The sequence below is a fragment of the Petaurus breviceps genome, unplaced genomic scaffold (assembly GCF_028583685.1).
Source record: "Petaurus breviceps papuanus isolate PSGF00001 unplaced genomic scaffold, PetGlider_PUasm1.0 181, whole genome shotgun sequence".
NCBI classification, from domain to species: domain Eukaryota; kingdom Metazoa; phylum Chordata; class Mammalia; order Diprotodontia; family Petauridae; genus Petaurus; species Petaurus breviceps.
The window spans coordinates 24218669-24229565 of NW_027185784.1; the positions used below are offsets into that span (position 1 = coordinate 24218669).

Below are 10897 nucleotides of genomic sequence, written 5' to 3' on the forward strand. Positions count from 1 at the left end.
CACACACACACACACACACACACACACACACACACACACACACACACTGCCTCTCTGTCTCTGTCTCTGTCTCTCTCTCCCTCTCTCCTCCCAACACCAAAGAACATGAGATCTCCATAAGCAAAGCCAACTATTCAAGAAAACAGTGTCAAGGAACAACTCTGGGAGGGAAAGGAGACTCAGACAGAAACATAAATCCACCCACCAAAACCACATAAAGAATACAATTACTACACAAACTTGTTACCACTACATCACTATCAGGCTCAAGAATCTTCAGTGGCTAACTATGAATCTAATTAAATTGCTCATTCCAACCTTCAAAGACTTGCCCCTCATCACCAGCCTCATTTATTTATTCTTTATCACTGCTTGTGTGAATCCATCACCTCAGACAAGCTTACCTGCAGGATTAACACTCAATATGCCTGATTTACCAGTTCTTGTCATCCAGTGAGGTGTGCACAGCCCTCTATAATGCCTTCCTCTCCATTATTTCAGAGATCTTCCCAGGATAAATACTTTTTATATATCAGTGAGCAGAAATGGTAAGTTAACCGGGTTAAGAAAGGTGACCTATCCCCTACCCATAAGCATATTCCATTAAGTCAGGGAGTCTGCAGCCTGGAGATGATACATGGTTCCAGAAAAAGGTCAGGAAAATATTAGGAGAAAATCAGGAGCTGTATCAAAAAGAGAGGCAGATAAGGTGAATGGTCTGGATAAAGTGGTATGACTGAAAAAAGTAGAAGATAAAGGAAGGTTACTTTCAGGAAATATAAAGCAAGAGTCAAGGGGGCAAACAAGAAAGACAAGGGATGGAAGTAAGGTTGTTAGTTCTCAGGGGAAAACAAAAACTTTCTCTTTTTCCAGGACAAAACAAAAGAGGAAGCATAATACAACAGAGAGGTTTTTCAAATTCCAGCAACCAAAAACTCCCTTAATTGCTGCCTAATCAGGTTAAAATGTAATTAGGAAATGTTTAACAAAATAAATAAAAAGACAACAGATAATGTTAATTTGTGGTTTCTTAAGTCAACATGAGGCCAAGGGTTTTGCTTCTGAGTTAGTTTGACACCACTGGTGTAACAGATAGTCATGCCCTGAAGCCAGGAAAATTCTCTAAGATGAAAAGTTACAGAGGATGTGCTGACCTGCACTGGTATAGGTTTTCTCAAGCAGGAATTCTCTATGCCAGTGAAATCGCAGGTTCAGGTCTTATCCTATGTCCTAAGTCAAAACTAAGAAGGTCTTATTTCACATAATTTCCTTATCCCATTTTTATGACAAGCATATATGGCACAAAATAATTCACAAATTACAGAGCATTAACCATCACAAGAACATGTCAACAAGACCAAGTTGCTGTAGTATGTCTAACTACTATTTTATGGGTTGCAAAGCATTGGAAGACTTACAGGAACAAGTCGCTAAAAATACTGTGGTATGATAGAAATAATACTGAATTTGAAGTCAGAGACTGCGTTTGAATCCTCACTTGACTACTTAGAATCTCTGTAAACTTGAACAAGACTTCTTTGGCCCTCAGTTTTCTCATCTGCAAAAGGGAGCTGGACCAGATCACCTACAGGGTCCCTATCTCTTAGTCCTATAATCTCAAAACAAGGTCACTTGGTTCCAATCTCTAAGATGACTCCTGGAAAACAAATGTCATTCATGTACAAATTCACTATTTGTTATTTTATCTCTGTCTTTTGGTCAGTGTTGTTTCACATTTCTACAGAAGCCTGCATCATTTATAACTTTTTGTACAGGATATCTAAATAAGGACTTAAATTTTCAAAAGAAAACTAAATTCAAACTGTTACCCCATGAAATAGCTTTTCCCGTTACCTCAGTAGTCATTAACAAAATATTAAATTTTTTTAAAAGCTAACAATATAAAGAGATTTAAAGGAATATCACTGACACATGGATAATATATGTGCTTCATTTCAAAGTATATAATTTGAATGCTGATACTAATGTAATTTATAAAGCTATTCCTCAGAATGAATCAGGTCACAAACTTAGCATTCAAGTGAAAAGGTAAGAAAAGGCTACTTTAATTCTTAAAATTAAGAATTATTATTTGCACCTAAGCTATTATTAGCCTATTTCATACTTAAAGGGTTTTGGGGTTTGTTTGTTTTTTTACCATAGGTTCTATTCTTCTCCTCACACTTCCCACCTTCCACCCCAAGTTTCTATTATCATTCCTATTATGGGGGGGGGAGGGGGCGGGGAGGAGGGAACTGATTTAACTTGAAAGAGAAAGGGCTTAAAACAAAATTTGAGGTTTTCGGAATAAAGAGCTAACCTCTCAAAAAAAAAAAAAAAGTAATGTGACTTCATAGAGCTGAAAGAGTGCTTAGAAATCATAGAGGACAAATCCTTCCACTGTGCTCTCTAGATTACTTGTTCCATAGATAACATACTTGTTTTCATCTTTAAAATATTTTCCTTTCCCAGTTTGTTTGGCTCAGAGACCAAGTTCCTTTCTTCCCTGACAACAGCATCTAGGACCTCCTTTTCCTCCTCCATTTCCAGTGGTGGAAGAGTTGGAATATTCCTCTCTCCAAGTTGCTATTTCTAGGTTCTCCCTCTACCACCATTGTTTAGTAACCTCTCCTTCAAGATTCACTCCATCCATTTTTATCACCTAATCAAAATTTTGGTAGCTGTTGTCTCCTGAACTCCAGGACACCACCCTTCTTTTTTCAGTAAGTTCAATGTTTGACTAACAGTCTTTCTCTCTTCTTTAACTTCTAACCTGCCTAGGGAACTTCAAGATACATATTGATATTCCCTCCAACACCCTGAACTCACAGTTCCTCAACTTACTCATTTCACATAATCTACACCTTCACCTACAACACGCTCCAGTGACACTGACCTCCCTGCTGTTCCTCACACAAGACACTCCTCATCTCCTGACTCCACACATTTTCACTATCTATTCCTTATGCCTCCTCCCTCACCTACAACTCTCCCTTATCATCTTCACCTCAAAGTTTCAATGATTTCCTTCAAGTCCCAGCTAAAATCTCATCTTCTAACAGGAAGCTTTTCCTGATGACCTTTAATGCCAGTGCCTTCCCTCTAATTATTACCTCCAATTTCTCCTGTCCAGATCATGTTTGTACACAGTTGTTTTCAGGGTGTCTCCACCATTAGACCATGAACATCTTGAAATCAGACACTGTCATTTACCTTTCTTTGTATACTCAGTGCTTAGCACAAGACCTGGTACAAAGTAAATAGACTCTTAATAAATAATTACTGACTGACTGATAAACTCTCATTTTATAAGTGAGAAAAATGACACCCAGAGAAGTGAACTATCTAAATCACTAGCCAGTAACAGTCTGAAATTTATGCTTCCAGATTATTAGATCACCCAGTATTTCCACTACAACCAATTCCTAAAACATTTTCCTTCATATATACTGCAAATCCCTCAGAATCCTACTAGAAATCTTAATTTAAAAAAATAAACTTTGAAATTTGAAAACAAAAGCAGATAACCTGCTTTTCAAAATGTAGAAAAGACTGCTGTAAACTACTGAAAAGTTAGTCTGAATGTCCAAAGGCAGCAATAATGTATAATAACTTATTCAGGTATTAATAGTCACATACAGCTAGGAATGCAAGTCAATTCAGCAAGCATTTACTAATGCTTATAGTGTACTAGGCATTGTGACATGCAAGGGGTCTAACAGTTTAAATTCTACTAATGCATTCATAATGCCATACATATAGAGGGTGTTTAATAAATATCTATTGATAGACTGATTATTCAGGGTTTTTTGACCCTGTAATTATTCTAGTCAAGTGAACAAGTCATTTATTAAACATCTACTATGTACCAGGCACTATGCTCAGCAATGGGGATAAGAAGAAAAAAGAAAAGAAGAAAAAAAAAGAACCTGTCTCCAAGAAGCTCACCTTCTCTCTCTCTCTGTCTGTCTCTCTCTGTATATGTGTGTGTATATATATATACACGGATATATATATATAGATATACACACACATACATACATACATCATACACACACAGAATATAGGTGGATTCTGAGAAAAGAAGGAATTTGTAGCTTAGGAGGTTCAGAAAAGAATGAGTAAAATGCACAGACAAGTGCCATAGTGTTGTGTTCAAGTGACTGGTCTTGCTGGAACAGAACATGTATGAAGAGTAAAGTCTAAGAAAACTGGAAGGCGAGAAGGGAACAGATTTTGAAGGGCTTTAAACACCAAAGGAGTTTACATTTAATCCTGGGGGGAACAAAGCCACTGAAGTTCACTCTCAGAGGGTAGAGGGAATTTGACATGAGAAGCAGAAGATGAGACTGGAAAGACTTGAAGCAGGAAAACTAGTTAGAAGGCAACAGTACAGGCAAAACGTGATGAGAGCTTGAACTAGGGCTGTGGTTGTGTAAGGGAAAAGAAAGGGATGCATATGATTATATCTGTGAAGGTAAAAATGACGAAATTCAGCAATGTATTTATTGTATATTTAGAATGGTGAGACTGAGGGGTCAAAGAAGACAATGAGATTTAGTACTTTAGTGACTTAAGAGGGTGCTGGTGACCTCAACAGTTATAGGAAAGTTGGGGGCGGGGGGAGGGATTGAAGGAGGAAGGTAGAAAAGATTTCTGTTTGGGGCATTTTGAGTTTGAGACGTCTACAAGACATACAATTCAGGATGTCCAAAAGGCAGTTGTTAAAGTGGGACTGGAGCTCACAAGAGACACTAGGGTTAGCTATGTAGATCTTAGAACCATTTGCACAGAGATAACTGAGCTCAAAGAAGTTGAAAAGATCAGCAAGCAAGATAATACAGAAAGCAAAGAGGACGCAAAAAAGAACCTTGTATGACATGCAGGGTTAGTGGGTACAAGATCAATAAAGAACCAGCAAAGGAGACTGAGAATAAAACAGAATAAGAGAAAAGAATAACATAAGTAAAACCTAGTAAGGAAAGAGTATCTACAAGATCTGTATGAACTGATACAGAGTGAAGTAAGAAGAACCTAGACCACAATTTACCTGATAACAACAACAAGGTTAAACAATTTTAAAAGGTTTAAGAACACTGACCAAAAGCAATGAAAATTCCAGAGGACTGATGGTAAACAACATGACCCACTCCTTGACAGAGAAGTGATGGATTCAAGATGCAGAAGATATAAATTTTTTGGACATGAACAATGTAGGAGTTTGTTATGCCTGACTAGGTATATTTGTTATAAAGGTTTTGTTTTTCTTTTTTTTTTCCCCAATGGGGGAGCAAAGTGGGAGGAAGAGAAAAATATTTGTTAATTAAAAGATAAAATAAATGCCAAGAGTTATCCTGGAAGAGAGGATGATCAACAATGTCAAATGAGGCAAAGAGGTCAGGAAGGATTAGGAATGAGAAAAGGCCATCGAATTTGGCAATCAAGAGATCAATGGAGAGAAAAGTTTCAATTGAGTAATAAAGTCTGAAGCTGGAATGAAAAGGGTTTGGTGGGGGAGGGTCCACAGCTTGTGGGCAGAGGATAGAGTGCTAGGCCTAGAGTCAGAAAGATTCAACTTCCTGAGTTCAAATCTGACCTCTGACACTTACTAGTTGTGTGACCCTGGGCAAGTCACTTAACCCCGTTTGTCTCAGCTTCCTCATCTGTAAAATGAGCTGGAGAAGAAAATAGCAAACCACTCCAGTAGCTTTGCCAAGAAAACCCCAAATGGGGTAACTAAGAGTTGAACATGACTCAACAATAAGAGAAGTGGAGGCATCTAGTGAGGATAGCTTTCTCAAGGGATTAAGCCACAACCAGGAGGAGAGATTCAAGATTATTAGATGGAATGGTTAAATTAAAGGGCTTTTTTAAGGGGGAAAGTATGAGTGAGTTTGTAGGCAGACCAGTTTCTGTTTTTCTGAGATATATTAGTGCTCATGAATATTTACAACAGAGTTGTTTAAAAAGAGAAAAAAAGAAACTTAAATCTGTCAATTCAACTATGTAGTTAGTTTCAACAATAGGTTTTACAGGAGAATGAAGAGAAATGCCTAATTTATCTGACATCATGAAATAAGGAAATATCCCTATACATACCTAACATCCTAACCTAAAAACCTCTTATGGAAATCTTTCCAAAATATATAAATAAGAAAAAAAGACATTCACCAAATCCCAAAATATGAGAACCTTGATACCTGAGTAAAGTTAAGAGAAATAAATGGAAAAACTAGTTTGTGGACTATCTTAACCCCAAAGAAGTGGTATAGGTAAATACAAGGACTCCTCATTTGCCTACAGTATCTTGAAATGAGGTATTCCACTTAAATTTTAAAAGATGGTTGTCTGTCTCTATTAGAACACAAAATCCCGAGGCAGCTAGGTGGTGCAGTGAATAGAGCACCAGCCCTAGAGTCAGGAGGACTTGACTTCAAATCTGGCCTCAGCCACTTAACACAAAAACTAGCCCCATGACCTTGGGCAAGTCACTTAACCCCAATTGCCCTCCAAAAAAAAGGCAAAAAGAAAGAAAAGAAAACAAACTCCCAGAGGTCAGGAACTTATCTTGATTTTCTATCTCTAGAACCTGGTGTTTAGGATAGTGCTTGGCATATAGGAAGGATATAACGAAAGTTTTTTCATTCATTCCTAGAAATATAGACTTTTAGTTTTACATATCTTTTCAAGACTGTCTTTGCCCCTCTTTTTCCTATCTCTCACTCCATTCTGTCCCTTGTCATCTCATAGACTCCGGTGGCTTTAATTATCCCTGTACTCTTGTAGCATCTCTGATTCAATGTCCAAAATTGAATTCCTCATCTTCCTACAAAAAAAAAAAATCTATCCCAACTTATCTTCCCTTTTTATTGATAGCACCAACACTGACCCAGTTATCCATGGCTCAAAACCTTGGGAGCTGACTTTGACTCTTCCTTCATTCTACACAATCAATCAGTAGGCAAGATCTATTAATTCTGTGATAACTCTCCTTCCTTTACCTCCTTTCCGTTTTCCGTGCTGCCACCCTAAGACTAGTTACCCAACTCCTGTCTTCTAAGCTATTACCCTGTAAAAGCTTCCTAACTAGTCTAACTGCATTCAACTCTGTTCCCACCAATAAAATCAACAAATATTTATAAAGCAGCAACTATGTACCAAAGACTGAGGTAGAAACTGGGGATACAAAGACAAAAAATTTTGAAATCTCTCAAGAAGTACTCTTTCTACCAGGCCAAAACACATGTACACAAACAGTGAATACAAAACATATTTGTATCAGAATAGTTTGTTGTGGGAAAATAATTTTTCATGTGAAAGGACCCTATCACCAAGATGTCATTAACAACTCAATATGCTAATGATTTAAAATACTTCTTTTTGTATATATGTAAATCAATTCCACAAAATCTCATAATTGTTAGTTTTCAAACTATGTAACATCTTTACTTTCAAAGGAAAGCATCAAATGTTTATGACAGAAAATTATCTATACTCAGAAAAGTTTACTTCAGTATTGTAATTACAATAAAATCATGTAAGTTTAATTCAAATTGGAGATAATGCTTTTTTTTCCACTTAAGTCCCTTTCCTAGAGTCCTTGTCTCTTTGCCCTTAAATTTTCAGTTAAGTACAGTATTATAAATTTCTTTGTAAAAGTCACTAGGAAAATAAACTTAACAAACTGTTGCATAGCACTAAAAATATCAGATACCTAAAAGTCAAATAATTTGCTTTATAAACTATATCCATTTTTCTTACATTTTAATTCAATACAAACAACAAATAGAGCATAAGTGTGACCAACTGTACCAGAAATTGCTTTCAATTTTGTTTCATTTTATACATACTTTAAAAGATATTTATATATCATGCCCCAAGTTCCAAAATTATGCAATCTTATTTTAGTTTACCTGCAACCAAAACTACAGGATAAAAATGTGCTGTAATGCAGAAATAGGATATCTGAATGCACAATAACAACACGGTAGAATTAAATATTCTACCCATTTAAAGTAAAGGGCAGATATCACTCATTAGCAGTGAACAGTGCATCTGACAAATAATTCAGCATTGATTTCAACTACAAGATGATCTTTTGGGTTACTTCCAACTCTAAAATTTTATTTTGTGAATTTTCTATGTTACAATAAGGTCATCAAACTACTCGAAAACTAAATATTAAATTACCTAATCTAAGGAGCTGTCCTCCTAAAGATCTGAGAGGTTTTTCACTAGGATTGTTTATACCAGAATTTCCTACCCAGGGAGCTATTGAAGTAAACAAAACCGACCTGTCACTTCGGTATCTCCAGAACTCTGGGCACAGATGCTCGAGCAAGATTACAGTACTTAATAGCTTTCCTTTCCCGAACCAGTGGAGGGCGCCAAAGATGCTTAGTCCTGTGATGTTTTTGTAAAATGGGGGGGAGGGGGAAGGAAGGGGAGGATGGGGGGGGTGTATTTAAATGTCCTGCTGTCAATCAAAGGACATTTCCTACAATCACAGCCACCATATCTGCCACCACTTCAGAGCTTGATTTTGACAAGATATTTGCCCCAACCCAGGCCAGGGAACCCACTTCCCCTGAGGATCCCCCCAGGGTAGTGCCTGAACCCCTAAATAAGGACTTTGGTGGCCCATTCTCAACTAGTTTCTTTGTTTAAATGCCCGAGAATCCCTCCCACGCCGGAGTCCGGAGGCTGTGGCGCCGCCCTTTATTAGCCACACACTTTGATTACAAAACACACGAGTCGGCGGCCTGGCCGCCCCACGGCTGCCACAAACGTCAAAGCCAGAAACGCGGAGGCGACTCGCTTCTGGTAAAGACCTTTGCCACCACCGCGACCGAGGCGCCAAGTCCCGACACAATCGACTAAAGTTCATTCCAGTAAAACCCCGGGGGGGGGGGGGGGGGGGGAGGCGATAAGGACGGGGTCGGTCCTAGTGTCTCTCCGCCCGCAGCCCGAGCGAAGTCTCTTTGTAAAGTTTCTTTTGGGGCGAGGAGGGGGGTCTAAGGGGCCGGGAAGCCGAGCCTCCCCCTCCTCTTTTCTCTCCCCCCGCCCCCCCCCATCTTCAAGGCCCGGCTGTCCCACTGGGGTGGGGGAGGAAGCCTCCAAGTGGGTGCCCATTTCTGCCTCCCAACCTGCCGCCCCCTCGGGAGAGACCCAGCGCCGAAAACTTCCAATTAACAAGATGGAATTTTCTTCTTCCTGTTCTTTTTTTAAGTACCCGACAGACCGTGCCTCCTCATCTGTTGCTATGTTTACTTGAGCACGGCTTCCCGGGGCTGGGGCTTTCGATTGGAGGCGACAACGACGTCGCGCCCCCCGACGCAAGCACAGGGATGAAATGTTTCCATGAAAACACAATCATAATTTATTTTAACTGGGGGGGCGGGGGGGAAGGGAAGCTCGGGACGTAGAATTCTGGCAAAGCCCGAGCCCGTCCCGAAAGCAGGGAGGTCCCCCCCAATCCACCCCCAGCGGGGGGTGGGGGTGGGGGGACGGCTGGAAGGGCCCCCCCAACCCCACCCCGAGCCCCCCGGGCAGCGAGACGCGGTCCCCGGCGCCAACTCCTCCCCTCTGCCAACTTCACTCTCGGGCCCCCTTTGTTCCTGTTTGTTGTGGTGACTCTTCACCCCGGTCGCCACCTCGTCGCCAGCCGGGACCCGGCGGGCGGAGGGAGACCGGGCTCCCGGCAGCCGGTCCGGGCCGCAGCGGTCGCTGCCGGCTCCCAGCCCCGACCGTGCGGTCCCGGGACCCGGGACCGGCTCCCCGCGGCCGGGGGCTGAAGGGGAGCAGCAGCGGCAGGAGAGGGGGGTGTCGGTTTATTTACCTGCCATGGAACCAGTCCTTACAGATATCGCACTCGATCATGAAGCGGTTCACGTCGTACGGCTGCCGGCACACACAGTACACGGGCGGCGGAGGCGGCGCCGCCGAGGCCCGGCCCGGGGCCGCCACGGCCACCGCGGCTGGGGCTGCTTCGGCAGCTGCTCCTGCGGCCACCGCCGCCGCCGCTCCGGCCATCTTTAAAAGACACTCTCACTCGCTCGCTCCCTCGCCCGCTGACTAGAGCGAGCCCAGCCGCCAGCCAGCGCCGCCTCCCGCAGCCGCGGCGGCACAGCAGCAGCAGCGGCGGCGGCGGCGGCGGCGGCGGCTCAGCAGCAGCACCAGCGGCGGCGACAGCAACTGCGCCGCGGCGCGCGGACTGGCGAGCGGACGAGCGAGCAGGCGGGCGCGCGCCTCCGACCGGCAGCCCAGCAGAATCCCCCTTCCCCCGCGCGCCCTCCTTCCGGCGCTCTTCGCGAGGACGTGCGCAAAGACGCACGTTCTAGCGTCCGGCGCGCGCTCCTGTCTTCCTTGTCTGCCCCGGGCTGAGGAGCTCGGGAGGGTACGGGTGGGGGGGGGGGTGGCGGGGGGGGGGGGGGGGGGGAGTCAGCGGGGGAGAGTGCGAGCGAGACGGGGGGGGGGCGGGGCGCCTCGCCACCGAGACGGAGAGCCGCGCTGATTATTATGGTTTTCTTTTTTAAGAAATCAAAGAGACCACGGGAATTACGTAGGCAGGGGAAAGGGGATAAATGTTGCTCCTTTCTTTAAAAAAAAAAAAATGTGTTGCGCGTGGGTAACCCTGAGCGGTCGGGGTGGGAATGAAAGATAGCCCAGGAATCCCCAGCCTAACCTTAAAATGCGTGCGGGGGGTGGGGGTGGGATGGAATCTTCCATCAATTGCCGACTAACCAGCACGCTCCTGCATCTCGGCGAGTTCCCCAGCCAAGCCGCTGCTGAAATGCAGCTCGATTCCAGGAAAACTTTTTCTGTGCTTCCCACAGAACTTACCGAGAAGCCAGAGAAAGAACATTTCTGGGGGTGAAGCCGAGGGGGGCGGGGACCC

The 10897-nt window shown here is 42.9% G+C and overlaps 1 protein-coding gene across 2 annotated transcripts in view; it reads right to left on the bottom strand.

Annotated features, from left to right (window-relative positions):
* The window catches only part of KDM7A (lysine demethylase 7A), a 107249-nt gene extending 97179 nt beyond the window's left edge, over window positions 1-10070 (bottom strand). For both annotated transcript variants that reach the window (XM_069087349.1, XM_069087350.1), the window contains exon 1: window positions 9839-10070. In XM_069087349.1, the coding sequence (XP_068943450.1) occupies window positions 9839-10032 (194 nt within the window). In that variant the 5' untranslated portion in view covers window positions 10033-10070. The remainder of the gene's footprint in view (window positions 1-9838) is intronic.
* Between the last annotated feature and the right edge of the window lie 827 nt (window positions 10071-10897).